This window comes from Lissotriton vulgaris, chromosome 11 (genome assembly GCF_964263255.1).
Source record: "Lissotriton vulgaris chromosome 11, aLisVul1.2, whole genome shotgun sequence".
Taxonomy (NCBI): Eukaryota; Metazoa; Chordata; class Amphibia; order Caudata; family Salamandridae; genus Lissotriton; species Lissotriton vulgaris.
Window position 1 is genome coordinate 267248669 of NC_141699.1, and position 19942 is coordinate 267268610.

A 19942-nucleotide genomic window follows, 5' to 3' on the forward strand; every position below is an offset into this window, starting at 1 on the left:
TTTACCACACGTATCCTAAGAATATCTTGTGAAAAATTGCATAAGTACTCCAGGTACATATAACTTAGCTTAGAATACTCTGAGTTCTACTGAAGCAGCTGTTGTAGCTCCTCAAGGCTTAGCACACCTTGGCTACAACTCTTAGCAAGGGATCAGTAGGTATACATATAGTGTAGGTAGGTGCATCACTTACACCACACTAGAAGCAGCATGTCAGACAAAGGAGGAAACTCCGAGTCTCCCCTTGTGTCAGTCGACCCTCCACAGGTCATGTCCAGATACGCTGCACTTAGCTTCCAAGAGATGCGACAGACCTGTACATCTCGGAAGCTAAAACAGGGTGCAAACCCTACCATTCCTTTTCTGATTGGTCTCTTAGAGACTTATGATGCTAGGAGGGCCGGTAACACGGACCCTTCTCATCCAGAAGGGAATATGCCCCCCCTCGAGGGAACCCTAGGTGACCCTGACCTTATCCATCTCTCCGCAGAAGGTGAAGAGGAGGACGAGGATCCAGAGACATCTGGGGACGAGGCAGACAAAGGTCCAGTCGTAGTTAGCCAGCTAACTAGGGACAACTTAAGCCGGCACGAGAGTGGTACTAGGAGACCCCTGGGGCCTCTCTCCGGCCAGCTTAACATTGGGAATGGACGAGTTAGGTCTCTGTCGAGAGGCTCTAATAGATCCGTTCGAACCAATGGCTCTCGAGGCTCTTCTCGAAGAGGGATGACATCCCCTCAGAGGAGAGTGTACGAAGCTAAGGAGCGGGAAGTCAATCTGCGGATCGAAAGGGAAGAACTTGCCCTGGCCAAAGAAAGACTCGCCTTTGCTAGAGAGCAAGAATTGAGTGGGACAAATCCCACTGGTCTGTATACAACAACAAGGGAACCCAATCGGTTATCCGGGGACCGTGGGTAGCTATAATTTAGAAACAACAATGGTCCCCAAGAGTATATAAATCCAAAGTCTGATAAATAATAGTCCACAATGGGAACTACATTGACCACTGTCCAGCCGGACAGGGTAGTTTATTTTTTACAATGAGAAAAATACTGGGGTGTGGAAGGGCACAGTCCTGTACCGTTTCCAGGAACAAACAGGGGGAGTTTTTTAGGCAAGAAGGAGCATAGTTGGCCACTTATACTTCAGTAGACATTGAAAGTAGTGCCAATAACAGTGCTAGACACAACATGAATTAAACATAATAGTAGGTCTGTGAAAACACTAAAAACAAGTCGACGTTTCGATCCCATATGCTCAGTGTTGCGGGACCATCATCAGGACTAACAATACATACATTTGCTTGCCTGGTAAGAGTTAAACACACAACCGCCCATATGGGTCGGTGGGGTTTACAGGGATTTTAATAAATGGGTCCTCGTTTTGATATCGATATTCGCCTGTATGGTACAGGTCGTACCGTTATATCCACCTCACTTTTCGTTAGGGCAAAATTATCTCACGGAGGGGATCTGCGACTCGGCAGAGCACCCAGGGACCAGAGACACCGCGGAGGCATCGCCTCCCCTCGACTCGTTTTGAGTTTAACCGGACCTATCAGGCCGATCCCCTCCGTGAGTATACAGGGCTGTTGTGATTCTAATAAATACACTGTTTATTTTCATAACACTTGTGTGGTGTCCTTTCACTTGGTGTTCAAGGGGTATGTGATGGTATAACAGCTGGCTTAACACGCCCTCTAGAGTTTAGCCCGAAGACTGCTCGTATCCACGCTACTAGGATAGCTGGTCTAAGGTTGACTTACAACCAATCACCATAAGGGTCGTTTGGACCGATGCATAGTGATCACTAGAATAGTGAGCGCTGCATATCGGGCCAACTTCTCACAGTGGCGCAGCTTGTCATGGCTCATCCAACTATTATGTCCTGTGCATATTGAGGAACTCTTTAAAAACATGTTAATGTTTTATTGCATGCAAAGCAATTGTCACAGTTCTAGAAAAAAGGGGCTGGCAGGTCCGTCCGATAGCATCACTGGCTCAAACGTGACCTGCAGGCCAATACCAATCCTAGTCTTTAAATTCTTTCAGTACAACTGGGAAAAGAAGCAAAGTTTTAGAAACCGGGTGTTACCACAATTATACGCTAGAGGATATTATTAATTTAGCTGTATGTTATCATTTTGTACTCCCTACCTTGCAGCCTGTCACATTTATTGCTTTTAAAAATCTGGTCACCCTAAGGGGGGGCACAGGTCCTAGAGGTTGTGAAGCAGCAGAGCCATCAGTGGACAAAGGGGACTGGATCTGCTGCTGACGACTGCGACCCATAGATCCACTTCTTGCTTTAAAGGAGCAGTACATCTGCTGAGGTGTTTGCAGCGGTTGAGAGGGTTGCCTCTGCCAGAATTGTCGAGCCCTAGAATAGCCCTGGAATGGTCTCTATTGCCTTACTAGCAAAGCCAGGTCCAGTGAGAGGGTATAATCCTGCTATTCTTGAAGCGTTCCATGGGTGAGCCTGCCTAAACTCCACAAATTCACTTACCCTCCAAGTCCATTAGAATGGCCAGGATAGCTCCTGGGAAGCCAGTGGAACGTATCGAGACATGGCAATGAAGTGTGATGGTAGTGCCCAATGACCCTGGCCACAGAATCGATGTAATTTCAGCTGCGCATAAGGATCTGGCTTCAAGTGTCCAAGCCATCGCTACCCAAACAGTAAAATGGTTTCTTTATGCATTCCGGTACACCTGCAACTGCCAGTCTGGTCAGTTCCCTCAAGGCATGGACATAGCAGTCTAACAGGCTACTGAAATATGCTGTATGAAGAGTGATACTGCTTGCCATAAAAAACCTTCCATTCAGTCACTTAATGAACAAGTTACTTACCTTTGGTAATCATATATCCTTAAGAAACAGTAGTTAGTATTAGATTCCTTACCTTAGAATATCCCCAGGCGTCATGACGTGATGACGTCGGAGTACTTAGACGCCGCCTCCGCGTGCTGACGTCAGTTCTTAGACACAGCTTTTCCACACCAAAAACGCAGAGCCATGTCAAAAACCAACACTGGTGCCATTGAAACTAGGGCCCTGAAAGGGGATGACCTTAACCCTAGATATCGGTTCGCAGAACGGGGAGGATGGGTGGGGCGGTAAGGAATCTAATACTAACTACTGCTTTTTACAGATATATCGTTAGCGAAGGTAAGTAACTTGTTCATCTGAAAGAAACAGGTTAGTATTAGATTCCTTACCTTAGAATAGATACCCCAGCAATACCAACCCCGGTGGTGGGTCTGCGAACCAATAATCACACCAGAAAGTCCTGGAGGATGGAACGGCCAAAGAAGCCATCCCTCCGGACTTGGCTATCCAGGCAGTAGTGTATTGCAAACGTGTGCAACGATGCCCACGTAGCTGCCTAACAGATGTCCTGCAAGGGGACACCCCGGCCCAGGGCAGTGGTAGCTGCCGTGGACCGAGTGGAATGGGCCCTCAGTCCAACAGGAGGCTCCTTCCTTGCCAAGGAGTAACAAGCCTTGATACACAAGACGACCCACCGAGAGATGGTCAGCTTGTGTACCGCCCGTCCCTTCTTAGCGCCCACGTAACCAGCAAAGAGTTGGTCATCCACCCGGAACTGGTGTGTGCGATCCAGATCGAATGAGAGCGCACGTTTTGGGTCCAGACGGTGGAGCCGCTCTTCCTCCTTTGAGGGATGCGGAGGTGGAAAGAAGGTGGGCAAGGTGATAGACTGCCCGATGTGGAAGGCCGTGACAACCTGGGACAGGAAAGAGGGCCTAGTCCGCAAAACAACCTTGTCCGGATGGACAGAAAGGAAAGGAGGTTTAGAGGAAAGAGCCTGGAGCTCACTCACTCTCCTGGCAGAGGTGATGGCAACCAGGAAAGCAGTCTTCAGAGTAAGGCGGATAGGACAGTTGTAAAGTGGCTCAAAGGGAGCGCACATCAGATAAGTAAGAACCAGGTTCAAGTCCCACTGAGGCATCACAAAGGGAACAGGTGGAAACGTGTGTGTGATGCCTTTCAGAAAACGAGTTACAATAGGGGACTTGAACAAAGATGGTTGATCAGGCAGCCTTAGAAAGGCTGAAAGGGCAGAAAGGTAGCCCTTGATAGTGCCCAGAGCAGAGTCCTGCTGGGCAAGAGAAATAAGGAAGAGAAGAACCTCAGAAAGAGGGGCAGAGAGAGGATCCACAGCCTTTGTTGTGCACCATGCCACAAATCTGTTCCACCTGCAGTCGTATACCGACTTTGTGGAGGGATGCCTGGCTGCCAGAATGATATTACAGACTTTAGGAGGCAAGTCTAATGGCCTCAACTGTCACCGCTCAATCTCCAAGCATGGAGGTGGAGACTGGACAGGTTCGGGTGGAGTACCATCCCCTGTTGCTGCAACAGAAGGTCCTCTTGAAGAGGCAGACGAACCGGGTGATCGACTGACATGCTGAGTAGCTCGGGATACCAGTATCTTTGTGCCCAGTCCGGAGCCACAAGGATGACTTGGCCCCGGTCTCGCCTGATCTTCAGCACTCTGGGCAGAAGTGGTATAGGCGGAAAGGCGTACAACAGATCGCAGCTCCACTCGCGACGAAAAGCGTCGCCGAGCGAGTGCCGCCTTGGAAATTTGAACGCGCAGAACTGATGAGATTGTGCGTTCTCTTCGGTGGCGAATAGATCTAACCAATGTTCTCCTCACTGCTGAAAGAGACCTTGCGCCAAGTCCGAGTTCAGACGCCATTTGTGATCCATCATGCACTGGCGGCTGAGTTAGTCCGCCCTGGCGTTCAGGGAACCTGCCAGGTGTTGAACCACCAGGGTGACGCCCTGGTGTTCCAGCCATATCTAGAGGAGCAGAGCCTCCTGAAATAGGGTCCCCGACCCCACCCCGCCCTGTTTGTTGCAGTACCACATGGCGGTGGTGTTGTCCATGAACACCTGCACTACACTTCCCCGGACAGAGGGAAGGAATGCTTTCAGTGCAAGCCGGATCGCCCGCAGCTTCAGAAGGTTGATGTGGAGCCGGGACTCCGCCGGAGATCAGAGGCCTCTGATCTCCCTCTCTCCCATGTGGCCTCCCCATCCCAGGAGGGACACATCTGTCACTACAACGTGCTCTGGTTGAGGAAGGGAGAGAGATCTGCCGCTGACTCAATCGCCGTTCGTGAGCCACCACTGCAAGTGTTTTGCAGTGCCCTCCGAGATCCGGACGCAGTCGGAGAGGTTGCCCTGATGCTGAGCCCACTGAAACTTCAGGTCCCACTGCAGAGCCCGCATCTGCCACCGGGCATGATGCATCAGAAGGATGCAGGAGGCCATCAGCCCCAGGAGCCACAGCGTCAACCTGACCGAGACTCAGGATAAAGGCTGAAAGACCGGAATCAGAGCCTGAATATCCCGAACCCTCTGTTCGGGGGGATAAACTCGAAACTGCGTTGAGTCCAGAACCGCTCCGATGAAAAGGAGCCTCTACGAGAGGCAAAGGTATGACTTCGGCACGTTGATAGAGAACCCCAGCGAGTGCAGGTCGGCCGGAGTCTGGAGGGGGGAGATGACTGTTTGGGGCGTGCCCGCCTTCAACAACCAGTCATCGAGATTGAGGGAGACTGAAACCCCTAATCTGCGCAGATGAGCTGCGACCACCGCCATCACTTTCGTGAACACCCGTGGGGCGCTGGTAAGGCCGAAGGGGAGCACGGTAAACTGAAAGTGCTCGTGGCCTACCGTGAACCTCAGGCAGCGCCGGTAGGCCGGCAGGACGGGGATGTGGAAATAAGCGTCCTGCAAGTCCAACACTACCATCCAGTCTCCTGGGTCCAGGGCAGCTAAGACCTAAGCCAGTGTCAGCATTTTGAACTTCTCCTTCCGGAGGAAGCCGTTGACGTTCCGTAGATCCAAGATAGGGCGTAGGCCCCCTTTGCCCTTCTTGGGTACCAGAAAGTAGTGGGAGTAGCAACCACACCCTGGGCCGTAACACCCTCCTGCAGAAGCCGCAAATGATCTGCCTATACGCGGTGGTATTGCGGTGGCATGGCTGGAGGGGTTGTCTCAAAGGGGAGGGAGTAGCCCCTTCGGACGATTTGCAGCACCCACCTGTCCGATGTGACAGTGCGCCAGTGGGAGTGGTGATGGCGAACCCTGCCCCCCACTGGCGTCACATGGCTCCGTAAGCACGGACTAGGAAGGTTTTGAGGCGGATGCTGCAGTGGGAAGGTGTGGACTAGCCTCGCCGTTGTACCCGACCGCCTCCACGGCGGTTTCCACGGCCGCCACCGCGTTGGATGTTAGTCTGCGGCGCGTGGGTGGCAGCACTTGTTGAGGCGCCCCTTCCTTGGCCCGAAAGGAGCGAAAGAGACCCGTTTGCTGGAGCGGGGCCAAGAGGCCCAAGGACTTGGCCGTAGCCCTGGAGTCCTTGAAGCGCATGGTCTGCCTTTTCGCCAAAGAGGCAACGGCCATCAAACGGCATGTCCATGAGGGTATTCTGGACATCCGCTGAAAAGTTGGCGGACCTCAACAAGGCGTGGCGACGAATCACCACCGTCGTTGCAATCGCTCTGCCCAGTGAGTCGGTGGTATCCAGCCGACACCGGATGGAGAAACGTGCCGCATCTCGACCCTCCACAAGGGCTTGGGCGAGTTTAGCCTTGACCTCCGCCGGGCATTGTGGCAGCACGTCCGCGACCGTGTCCCACAGGGAGTGGGTGCAACGGCCAAAGAGGCATGCGGTGTTGGAAGACCGCAGTCCCAAACTAAGGGAGGAGAATATCTTCTTTCCATAATTCTCATACCTCTTGGATTCCCGATCAGGCGGAGCCGATGGGAATGCGGTCTGGGAGTTAGAGGCCTGGATGACCAGGCTCTCGGGGGTGGGTGGACAGGAAATAAGGGTCGCCCAGGGCCGGGCGGTGGCGTCACGCCACGTTCCTATATACAGGCTGGCCTGTAGCGGGCCTGGAACAAGTGCCCAAAAGAACGTCAGTCAAGGCCTCATTAAACAGCAGCAGAGGCTCAGCCGAGCTTGACTGCGGTTTAAGGACCTCAGTGAGGAGGTTAGTCCTCACGGCCGCGACTGGGAGCTCAAGGCCCAAGGCCTTGGCTGCCCGAGTCAACACCACACTGAAGGTTGCCCCCCTCCTCCGAAGCCACGGTAGGAGGTGAGACAAAACCAGTGTCTGGCGAAGTGCCCAGACCACTGGCATCCCCAAGTCCACCTGTCCAGTCCTCCTGGGACTGACACTCACGTGGCAGAGGGTCCTCAGACCCCTCCCAATACTCCTCATCACCCATCTCCTGATAATCAGGGTTGTCAAATGACGGGGCCGGTTCATTGAAGTAAAACTCCCCAAACGGCGCCGATGGTGACACCTGTGGGACCGGTGCCGGTGAGGTCGTCAGGTCGACCGGCGACGATCCGGATCCAGAAGCGGATCCAGTGGGGCCCTGTGGCGCCTGGCCCGAAGGCGCCGGCGGCTTCAGGGCGGAAGCACCCGCTGGCGTCGGGGCCGAAGCACCCGACCCGCTAGGGCCCCCAGACGGGTCCGCTAGGCCTGAAGGCGCAGCGGAGCCCGCCGGAGGAGTGAGGGACCTCATGGCCATGAGGAAGCGCTCGATCTCCTCCGACGTCGCTTGCTGCCCAGGGACCGGAGGGTATGGGGCAGGTTGCGACGCCCGCGACTCCGACGGAGCCGCGTGGGCGGTGTCACTCAAACCCCCGGCCGCATCGCGCCAGCGTCGGGGGGAGTCGGAAGAGCGATGACATCTCTTCGACTTCATGTGCTTACCAGACGACTTCGATCCTGAGGAGTGATGTCGACTCCCGTAGCTATGATGGCTCTGCCCCGCGACCGGTCCCTCGACCTCGTCCGGACCGGCACCTCTCACGCCGTGGGGCCGACTGCCGGAGCTCGAGCCACTTAGCTTTCGAGGTTAAGGCCCGACAGTCGGAGCAGGTCTTGTCGTCATGATCGACGCCGAGAAAGTGGAGGCACAGTCGGTGAGGGTCGGTGACCGACATCAGCCGGTCACAGTCCTCACAAGGTTTTAAACCTGGCATCCCTACCGGCACCGATCGGAGTTGAAGACTAGAAGAATGATCAAAAAGATCTCAAAAATGTTTTGTCAAAAAGTGACTAAGGTACCACTTTTTCCGTCAGCACGCGGAGGCGGCGTCTAAGTACTCCGACGACGTCATCACGGCGCCCACGACGGACGCGGAGCCGCAGACGAACCCTACCGACGCGCAAGGGTACTGCTACGCAAAAATTTCCGGATCCAGTCTGACGCCTGAGGATATTCTAAGGTAAGGAATCTAATACTAACCTGTTTCTTTCGGACCTCCCTGTCTGTGGGGCCACGGGAAAGGCATTGGAATTCTGTTTGGAAGATGAAGCCTTAACCATCAGGCGCTCTGGCAACAAGTGTGAAGACATGATTTTTGGGTCATCGCAGCAGGCCTATGGCTGTAGCAATTTTTCTGTGGAATGCTTGGCCTGAAAAGCATTTCTCCCAGGCAGCCAAAACAGGTGCAATTTGCGCCACGGTAAATGGAAGCAAGGGTCCTGGAACTGAAGAAGTAGACTGCAAGACTCATCAAAATGTTATGCTTTGGTTATAGACACACTATTGTGGTAAAGGCGAATCATTCTCAGCAAGGGATTTGCCCCTACTAAAGAAGTATGTAGAGCATTGGTATTTTGAAGGTCAAGTTACGTGTCAGCATCAGAGTAAGAAGAAAAAATAGCAGATTGTTGGCATCAGCCTAATTTTCCCTCCAAACAAACTTCAACAAGTATGCTTATGGCATTAAAATTCAAAATGAGTAACTCTTCCACATGAGTACATTTCAGAGCCATACGAACAGATTGCTCCTCAGTGCAAGTTCTGACCCTCTGTTTTGTCACCCAGATTATTTTACTTTGAGTGTGTCACTTCTATTGATTGAGCGAATTAGCAAGATCAGGTCCATGTGGGTGTCTCTTTCTTGTTGCTGAAGTCAAAGGTCGCAGAGGCATGAAGTCAGGTGGTATCAGAGTCAGTGTCATCTCACCCAAAGGAGTGGGTTCACCCTTGGGGACTGCTCAAGAGGGTACAGGAGCTATTCTAAAGATATCTACCATGGTCCGGTGGAAGACCTTTGTCGACAGAGAGTAGACAAAATCCAAATGGATCTTCTGTAGCTTCAGAAATCGGCTCTAACGACAAGAAAAGTCCCAGTGTTGTGGAAAGGATCCATATCTCTGATTGGTCCCATGAGCAGAATCCTTTCCTCAAAGAAGAAGGGGCTTACTTCTTCCTATAGTACTTCAGTATTCTTTGATGGAAACCCGCTTGGGAGATCATTCCCCATCAGGAGGCTTATCTTTAGAGGACCATGTGTTCTTTAGTAGCCCTGTGGGCCTTTGCAAACAAATTACCTGTCCTTGAGCTCCATCATGGTCTTATGGTGCACTAGAGAAAACATGTTGCACGCCTCATGGCCAAGACAACACAACACAACTCAGGGGTTGTGTGAATCTGATAGCGATATCAACCTGCTGAACTTATAACATATCTTGAATCCTCAAAACTTTGGAGGAGGCAGTTGGCCTGATGGCTGTTGAGTTGGAGGAAATTTTGTCAGTAAAGCAATGAGAGCGCGCTGCAGGCCACATCAATGAGATGTGAAAAAAGAGGAACTGATGTAAGCATGTAGGTTTGTGCCTTTATACGATTGTGCAGCCAAGTAAAGCAGTCTAAGTCATGGCTGAGACTGCACAGCGCCACCTAGGGAAGAAAGATTTTCACACCAGTCTGACACCTGGGCAGATATTCTTAAGTGAGGAATATGAAGGATGATGTACCCATCAGAAATGGTCTGCCTGATACAGGTCTGACATTTGTTGAGTCCTCCAGGTTTAACCAGGTTCTTCAAAATTGGTTTGATACAGATTGTTTTTAGTTTGCTGGAGCTCCTCCATAGTGGTTCCTAGATGATTGCTCTGGCTGGCATAGCCACATCGGAGACTTGAAGAGTTTTCTAGAATAGACATGTGAACAGGAACAAGCAGGAGATCCAGTGACATAATTAGCTCATTGGTTTCTTTTATGAATCATTGGTTAAACAAACAGTCTAGGATATGTCTTGCTGTGGTTGTACTTTGTCCCAGTTGATAGACTGAAGTGTTTAGTTACTGCTGATGGTAAGACTGCTTGTAACTTTGCTCTGTGACATTAGTGCAAATTATGGTGCCCCGATGTGCCCAGGGATCATATAACCTACCCGGCAGCACTACAGAGGGTTCCTCTGGTTAGTTTATTGAATATTCCAGCTGATTCTCAGAGCTCTCCTCAGAGATGCTGAGGCTTCATTCTAGGTCCTCCGGTAGGGCATTCAGTCCATATTCTGTAAACAGTAACTGCTAACTTGTCTCAGTCTGTATTGTTTTCCAGATGGACAATCCACTTAAATACTTATGAATTAGTCTCCTGGAGAGAAACGGTAATATTTAGGCAATAAATGTGCAGGCCTCCATGATACTTACATTTTACTTAATAGTAAATAAGGGGAAACCTAATTTAACATACAAACTTCTAATGGAAAGAGGGAGAGGCAGGGAATAGTTGACCTGAGAAAAGCTACCAAACATTTCAAAGGATTAAAAGCCAACTTAACAAAAATCTGCAATGCTTTAGATCTACACGCCTATCAATATTTTAACATATAAAAAAGGCTGCTACAGGACTAGGTTATGTCAAATCTTAACTATGTGAAAAATGTAAGGGAACATAAAATAATAAATGGGAAAGGAAAGCTCATTGCTTGACTTTGATATAGAATATAGAGCTAAACAGTTAAATGTTTTGATACCATGAAAAAGTAAGCTGTATGGATGATGTTTTCAGGAGGAATGTTATGTTTTTGTACATATGACATGTCTGCATAATAAGAAATGTAGGGATGAAATTAATCATGTTCTATAATTGTTTTTAAATATCGAACATGGTGTGACTCTGTATTAACATTGACAAAACGAGTGTAAGTAATTTCGGACCTCCATAATGCAGTTCAGGAGACTCTTGCCTCTCTCTAGACAGTGATTGCATTTTGACCTCTTTAATATTTTTTCTGCAGACCCTTAACCGTTACAGGTTTTATGCAATGTTTTTATGGCCCCCAGACAGACTTTGAATATTATGTAAGACGTGGTGCATACTTCTACATCCAGGAAAAAAGAGAATCTATTTAGCTTGGTCTATTAGCAAATCACTTGTTATAGCTGTTATCATGCATAACCAGGACATGCACAGGAGTTTGGCAGTCTAGGATCATTCTACCACAATAAACACTGCTGCAATTTGTTGTCACCAACTAATTACACTCTTCACCAACCAAACACAAATGATTATGAACCTCATATCCCCCAATTAATATCCTTGCACGTGTTTACATCAAATAGCTTTTTTCCTTCTGAAAAACCAATATTTAGCTGGGTTCAATATCAATACAGCTTTCAGTCCCGTTGACTTCTGTTCTCGAACTTTCATTCATTATCGCAAGTCACTCATAATTTGTCTTCGCCCATAAAACACACACTTTATCATATGTAAACAATTACGTATGCACTAACCCTCATCACTTGACTAACTTACTAAACAGCAGTTAAGTCACCTGACAGACTCACTGCATGCCCATCACTCCTGCTCCCATTCTGCCTACAATGTTGTTTACCCAATACCAGCAATTCCATCTCCAATTCGAAAACCAGCATTGCATCCATACATGCTATCCACGTGATAGCATGTGCTCTAGCCTTTGACATCATCATCTCTTCTATATTAAAGTCAACATAGTTGGAATACAGTTTACTCACAGTGCCCAACCAATCCTCAGAGCCGTTCATAAATGTTCATAACTGCTAGTGGATTTCCCATTCGTTACACTTGTTCCCCAAACAGAGGCTCCTGGAATCTCACTTTCACCACAAGCACCTAAACTCTCATTCAAGACTCATTTCAGATCCATCAGGTCCAAAGTCTGTCACAGTTTTACCTAGAGTAAATAGACCCTGAGCATTTGTGCAGCAGGCAAAAACGGACGGTGAGTTAGTGTAACAAAACTGAGAGAGATGGAAACATACAAGAGACTCAAGCGTTGTAAATGCTCACCAAGATTCCTGAATAGCGTCGCAGTCCCTGCAAGGAGGTGAGAAATGGCTCAATGGAAGAAAATCATCAAAGTACATGGGAAACTTTAATAGTTTTCAAGTACAGACAAGGAATGCTGAAATGTACTGATCAGTGTCACAGTGAAATAGAAGAAACAATAGGAATGATGCAAAATCGAACTAAGAAACCAGATAGAAAGAATTGATAATTTTTGAAACTTCATGAGCCTCAGCAGATACGAGTACATTTAGGACAATTTAGTAACCTTTACACCCAGAAGCACAGAACACAAAGATGGTACCCAAGAGAAAATCTGTAACCTCCCCAAAATAACAGAGGCGAAAGAGCAAGCAGAAAGGCAACTAAGATCTGTAATTTAGGATTCAACCTAATGGAGATTTCAATACTGTCCTTTAAACACAAAGACTAGTTGGCTGCTACCACACAACAGAATGCAGGTTAGAGGAAACCTGGGGCTAGATGTACAACAGTTTTTAGCGGTCGTAAACGGGAAATCAGGCTTTTTGAGACCACTATAAAGGCTTGTAGCATGTGCAAACCCTATTTTGCGAGATTGTAACCTATTACTGACTCGCAAAATAGGATTTTCGAGTTCCTATTAGGAAGGGGGGTGTCAAGGGCGTCCCTTCCTAATAGCGAGTTGCAGGGGGATGTACAATTGTTTTGTGACCGCAAATGCAGTCGAAAAACAATCGCAGTTACCACCAATTCCAAATTGGTGGTAAGCAAGTCGCAAACAGGAAGAGGTCAGTTTCCAGGGGACCCCTTCCAATTAGTGTTTGGCAGCAAAAATATTTTTTTAAGAGCAGGCATTGGTCACACGGACCACTGCCTGCCCTTAAAAAATGAAAAGAAAATGTAGCATTTTTTCCTTTTAAACGTAACCTGTTTTCCTTTAAGTAAAATGGGCTGCGTTTAATTTAGTATTTTTTTAATTTACAAAGCAAACAGACATGGTGGTCTGCTGTCCCAAGCAGGCAAGCATCCCTGAGATTGTAACCCATTCCCAATAGGTCGCAAATTGCAACCGGCCTCATGAATATTAATGAGGCAGGTCATTTGTGTCCCCATTGGGAATCGCTAAATGTGTCTGAGACACATTAGTACATTCCGTTTTGCGAGTCACAGATTGTGAGTCGCGAAAAACCGCAACTTGCGACCCGCAAAACGGAATGGTCGTACATCTTGACCCAGATTAGATGCAATCAAGACATCAACCTTGGCTTCAACCTGATATCATCCAGCCTCCAACAAACATATGCACTTCTTTAGGAGGTCGCAGTCAGAGACTCAAGCTGGACAACACAAAGACGATACTAATATTAATTGAAATTTGTGCCAGTGATCATGACTAAGGGTTTGGTGGCCAAAGAATCTTGCAACTTCCAGATCCTGAAATCAAGGAAAGAAATTTGCAAGGAATACACGGATTTACTAACCTGGAGCCAAGTGGAGACTGACCAGAGAGTGAAAACACTAGGAATGCAGCAACCTTCTCACATTTATATCTGATAAATCATAGTGTGTAAATATGGGCTAAACCGAGGGGCAGTAAAAAGGTTATCCTTCGGCCACCTAGCAATTGATGTAGAAAGGTTTTTGAAGGTTACAAAGCCAACAATTGACAAACTCCAGAAGGTTGAAAACAAAAAAATACCTTTTTTATTAACAAAACCCTTTTTTTTTTAGTCTGAAATCTCTTTGAGATTTGGAAAAGGTATTTTGCGAACCAGACTGAAACGTAAATGAGAGGAAAAGTGAAAGGAGCATATCCACGGCTCTGTGAATCAGGAAGGGATGTTCTACGTCTGTTACTGCACCTGCAGTTATAAATCATTTCTCAGATACCAATACTTCAAAGGGAGTGGTACCTGATTTGGAGAGGGGAAACCGTTTCAATGGTTCCCCTTTTGGGAACCTTGTCGGCAGTCTCAGGGGAGTAGGCAATAATACAAAAAATCCTGCTCCCAACAAATTCTACCCAAATGGAAAGCATTTTTTTCAAAGCAGCACGGGTAACTTTAATGGACATGGGCTGCTATTAAAAAGAAAATGGCCGTTTAGGAATGCAAATGCGTGGACTTAGTATCCACTGTAGGCCTCTATCTGCATTTGCAGCGAATCACAGCACAATGTGACCTGTGTAGTTAATATTCATTAGGCAGTGCATTTTGTGACTCCCTGCAAATGGATAATTTGTGATGCAACCTTTTAGTACATGGGTAGCTTTGCAAACTGTATATTCATTTGCAAACTAGTCACTATGCAAACAGCACAACACTTGTTTGTGAATGAGAATAGAACATCAGGCTTATAGGCCCTCTCTTAAGAGAAACATGAAAAAAGTAAGTTTCCACATCCCTGCATTTGGAGGGATGTTCCAAAGGATAAATCTGAAGGGCAAGATACTTACTTGTAATATAAGTTGTACATCATGGGAATCTTCATTGAGATGATGAATGCCAAAACGGACAATACCAGAGCACTTTACAAGACATACATTATTTTAACATGAGCATATCTAGGGAATGTTTTATTTATTGACATTCTTTAAAAATAATAATGTTAAAGAGTGACCAGATAGGCAACGCAACTCTACAATTAACAGCAGTGTCCCTTTAAGCCAGCTATGTTAGAATATACTGCTTAGGCTACTGAGACATTTCGATATGCAGCTTAAAATGTTTTATAAGATCTTAATAAATGACCATCTACCTTGACCAATGTCCTCCCCACACAATACAATCTGCTGCATTTTAGGCGATTGCGTATACGTTGCCTTTTGAATTAATAATTGTATTCTCTATGTCACCCCTAGGTGTTTACCACAGCATTTCTAGTCTAGTGTCATTTCTAGTCATTTCTAGTCTAGCATTTCATGTCTAGTGTAAGAAGCTTTAGCATACATTTTGCTTTATAAATATATTTACCATAAGATAACCTACCCATCATGTTTATGAAGGTAGTTGGGCCATTTATTAATTCAGTTAATAATCACATGATAGAGAATTGGATCACCAGAAACAAACACATATCTATATCATGGGATCTTAACTGGTGTTCTACAGCTTCACATGATGGGCCACAGTGAGCAATGAAAACTAGAAAGAAGAAACACATGAGTGATAAAAATGGACTGCAAGCTAACAAAAAAGGTTTTGTAGCGATGCATCTGACCTATGCAAAAGCGCTATACAAATGTCAACACCTGGAACTTTAATGAGAAGGGTTTTAAGTAAACACTGCACTATAGCAGAATGAGCCCTAGAGCTTCCCGATTTCTTTGCTTTTCGGTGACATGTTGCTATGCAGGAGACTGTTATACTATGGACTGTTTTAATATTGCCAATCCTGCAAAGATTAGTCCATGGTTTATTTGTACTTTAGTTATGCCTTGTCTAAACGAAGATACAGAAAAACAACTAGGTTTTCCCACCCTATACCACCAAACTGCATAACCATCTCTAAAAAGGCTATTAAAAAATTAAAACTTGTTGACAAAACTACATCAAACTGCACAGGTCAGCATATTTAGTCTATTCATATCAGATAGCAAGAAAGAGTTATTGCAGTGCCAAATGTCTTTCGGTGTAACTGTGAAAGTGAATAAGGAGCAATGCATGTCTTCCTAATCATTACAGCTGGGTTAATCTTAAAGCCACATTTGATGCAAGAGGGAAGCAATAGAAAGTAGCTTGATGGAAGTACAGTTATCTGGGAAGTAGCGACTAGTGATGCACTGGCACTCTTCTGTGTCAGACCTTTTACTCTGGTGATGGGTTTGCATAATGGAATTCTAGAGGGTGACCGACACATTATGGATAACGTTCCTACTTGTCTTTGCCTTCTTTGGTTTCAAGGGCTAAGCCTCCTTCAGCATCAACCATCTCAAAGTACAGAGCCTTGTGAAGTCCCTGGAGGCATGCCCGGGAGGGGCAGAAGAGGTTGTGTAGAATACATCTTCTTTATGGCATCTTTGCTGCACCTTACCATACATTTGGTCAGCTGCTTATAGCGCCAGAAGCAGTTGATCCAGGGGAATCATCTTGAAATTTTCCTTTGACAGAAAAAGTGGACGTATGAATGATAGTTTAGCTTTGCATTCTTTGATGGCTTTGGGGTGCATGAAACCACATGTGTCGTAGACCTTAAATTGTCCTTCGATCAAAAGCACCACTGATAGACCTCGGACACGGGTGAAATGGACATTTGTACATTGCAAGTGTGACAGGGTTTAAAACCTGACTTCTTTGGCAGTGACAACCCAACACACCGCACTGATGATATTTTTGGGAAAAAAATGAAGTAACATCCTCGAAATACGAAAAAAATCATGGAGAGCTACTCTGGATCAGTATCAAAGAGTGCAGAAAAAAGGCAACAGAGAATGTGCTGGAGTGTTTTAAGGCTCCAGTGACATCATATGGATGCTGCTTCCGGCGGCACAAAGTTAGAGCCAGCTCTCCCCTACTGATGTGGGAAAGCTTTGACAAGATTTTAGATTAGTCTGGCACCTGGTATTATTCAATTGGTAGAATAATCCATCAGAAAAAGTCTTATACTAATATTTCGTTATGAAAGAGGTACTATCAGCTTGATGATGGTGAATGATTCAAGCATATGAATCTGTGAAAGAGCCAATGCTGGAGAAATAGAGGGAATATGGTTTCTATGTAAATTCATAGCAAATTGTGCACTACATTGCTCAATCATCAATATGCAAATAGTACAATTTACAGGCCCTAACTACCTCCTCAAAAGTGGCATTGCAAAAGGGAGACAGAGAGAGGCAGTGAAATTAACAGTTTTTGACACCAGCAAGTTTGTATGATAAAATCATAACTTTAGTGACCATGTTTCCGACAAGTGTAGTTGGTAAAAATTAGCCACATCCCAACAGCTAGGAATGTATATCTATGGAGTGAGCTGGGAGTTGCTGCTGAAACATTTTCATTCCTTGTCCACAACAAGATTAGGTGGAAAGCTACAACCAATAGTGTTAATTTCACATCCTAGTACCCCGAGCACCGACGCTACTGGCTATCAGTCATTCGTTACTGTAGAGATGCCATATAATGTATGCTGCCTATGGGCAAGGAAAAACTAGATCTAGTAGGCAGCTAGACAAATCCTTAGGCAGATAAGTCCCAATCTGCCCACCCTAGAAGGGCAGAAAGCCCACCAGACACCATATAATAATCATTGGGATTAGGAGCCAGACCAATCTTCTAATGGAGCCGCACAGCTTCACCACTAGGGCAAAGGCCCTATACCCTCGTGAGGGGTAGAAATGGCACTAGAAATTATGTAAGTAAGAAAAAGCACAATTTGGGGGAGGGGCCAGCGCATCCTGGCTTTGGGCTGCAATCTCATATCCTCCTGGGCTAAGAGTGTCTTTCTGCTCTCCTAGGGTAGGCAGATATGTGGGTTTGCCCCAAGAATTGCTAGTTTCAGGGAGGCACGAACACCAGTAGGTGCCAGGGTGCACATTTATAAAAATAGTTAGGACAGGAACCTGGCTTGTCATAGTATTAGACTGAATCCTCTCACTCTTAGGGTCAGGACAGTCTTCCTGCCCTCCCAGAGGCAGACTGATCTGATTGGTGGTCTGCTCAATAGCTAATATGGTTTTCTATACAAAATGAGGCAGTAGCTTGTTCGTCCCGGCATCTGGCTGTATTCACTTACCTGGGGGCCCAGACAATCTCCCCCCACCCCAGAGGGGGGTGGGGGGTTTCTGGTCGGTGAGTGGAGAGGGGCGGGGTTAGAAATCTTCTCAGTTTACATGGGAATTGGAGCAGCATTTTAGCCTGTATTCGGCTGGCACCTAGGGATTCCTGAATCCCAAGCACTCCTGAAAAGTAGAGACACAAGCGAACCCAAGGTGGTGTGGCTTGCGTTGACCCCAGCACATTTTCCTAGGCAGAATGCTTTACAGACTTCAAAGTTGAAAGCTTTGGCCCTGGCAGAATTAACACACAGTCCTTCCGAAGGCCGATTTATAGTCAGTGCATAGCAATCTTAATGCAGAGCACAATCCAACATGAGATAGTTCTCTTCTGCCATGCCTTACCTATTTTCACTCCAACAAACCCCACTGTCTCTTAGGATTCAAATGATGAAGTAGCTCTTTCTCCTTGGAGGGGTATGGTAGAGCATAGAACACCGGCAAGGTGATTTGTTGATCTACTTGTCTGGGAAGAAGGTGGTGTACAGCGGGTTGACACATATAGCCTGAAGTTCACTCAAATGCTGCGCTGTTATGGCGACGTGGAACACTGTCTTGTGAGTATGTAGCTACAAGGTAAAACTGTGAAGCAGCTCAAAGAGAGTGCACATTAGACATGTGAGGAGCAAGTAAAGGTCCCAATGTGGCATGACAAAAGGAGAGCGATGTTGTAAAAATTTCAAAACACACTTAAATGGAAACTGAAACAATGAGGGTTGATTGGGCAACCATAAAAAGGCCAAAGAAGCCAAAAGGTGCCCTTTAACTGTGTTCAGAGTAAAACTTGCCAGACTAGGGACCAAAACAAGGAAACATCAGATAACTCTGCTTGGACGGTGTCTACCGACCATGCACTGCACCAAGCCACAAATCTGTCCCAACGACAAGCAAATACTGTCTATATCAAGGGACACCTAGCTTATAAAATGCTCAACTATAGAGGGTTATGGCCCATAGTCAGTAAGGATAGGCCAATAATATTAAGCTCAAAACAACACGCATGCCAATACTGATATTTAGTCAACATTTATACCATCAGATAACACGTGACACTCATTGTGACTTAAAAAAACATTTCTTTTTTATTCTTTGTCTCAATGAGAAATTTTAAAGTGCATTGACCATTTGTTTCATAGACCACACATATTAAAATACAGACATTACATATATTACATATACTATTCATCACATATATTGGACGACACTAGACATGGCCTAGACAACAAACTATATAGTTCAAAGAACGAATAAAGATGATCAAGTTCCAAAAAGTCTTGAAAAAACAGTGAAATGGAAAAAAGAGGGAAAAGAGGCCCACATTGGATGCAAATGCTTTGCTTTGCAAATGCTTTGAAAAAACAGTGTTTTGCAACAAAATAACTCTGGTCTGTGCAGAGACCAAACAGTGTACTATTCACGTACTGTGCAATTTTTTTTTTATACAAAGAATAAAAAAAATGTTTTTTCAGTCACAATGAATGTCATGTGTGATCTGATGGAATAAATGTTGACTAAATATCAGTATTTGCATGTGTGCTGTTTTGAGCTGGCTTATAAGATGACATCAACTAATGAGGAAGGACAAAGGGGTTCAGCTGCTGTTGCTGAATCTCTATGCATGAAGATGAAGATTGCGATGGCCTGGGTGCAGAGCCTTACACAGTTGGTGCAACAATGTCCTCTCCTAAAGGGGCGGCCTGACCATAGTACAGATGCTCATGCATACAAGTTCTGGATACCATACTCTCCGTGACCAATCCGGGTCAACTAAGCTAACTGATCAGTTCAGATCGTCTTGATCAGGGAGTGAAACCGGAGGCAAGGCACACAGGAGTACCAAGTTCCACTCGAGGTAGAACATGCACATACGCGTGAAACTCTAACGGGGGAAGTACTGATATTGGGCATATTAAGGTGTGGAGAACAAATGAGCCAAGGTTCCCTTACTACACCTACTTGTGTCATTTCCACTCATGATCCACTAGACGCCAACAACAGAGGTAGTCTGCCCTGGTTTTTATAGAGCTTGTCAGGTGGGTTGCCACTAGGAAAAATTCCTGGTTAGTCC

The 19942-nt window shown here is 46.4% G+C and overlaps 1 protein-coding gene across 11 annotated transcripts in view; it reads right to left on the reverse strand.

Moving 5' to 3' along the window:
* Positions 1–19942, reverse strand: part of MTMR3 (myotubularin related protein 3) — a 1591444-nt gene that overhangs the window by 108706 nt on the left and 1462796 nt on the right. For 6 of the 11 annotated variants that reach the window (XM_086943217.1, XM_086943214.1, XM_086943212.1 and 3 more), the window contains one exon: positions 12126–12152. The exons of the other annotated variants lie outside the window; for them this stretch is intronic. In XM_086943217.1, coding sequence (XP_086799343.1) covers positions 12126–12152 — 27 coding nt within the window. The remainder of the gene's footprint in view (positions 1–12125; positions 12153–19942) is intronic. 11 annotated transcript variants of the gene reach the window in all.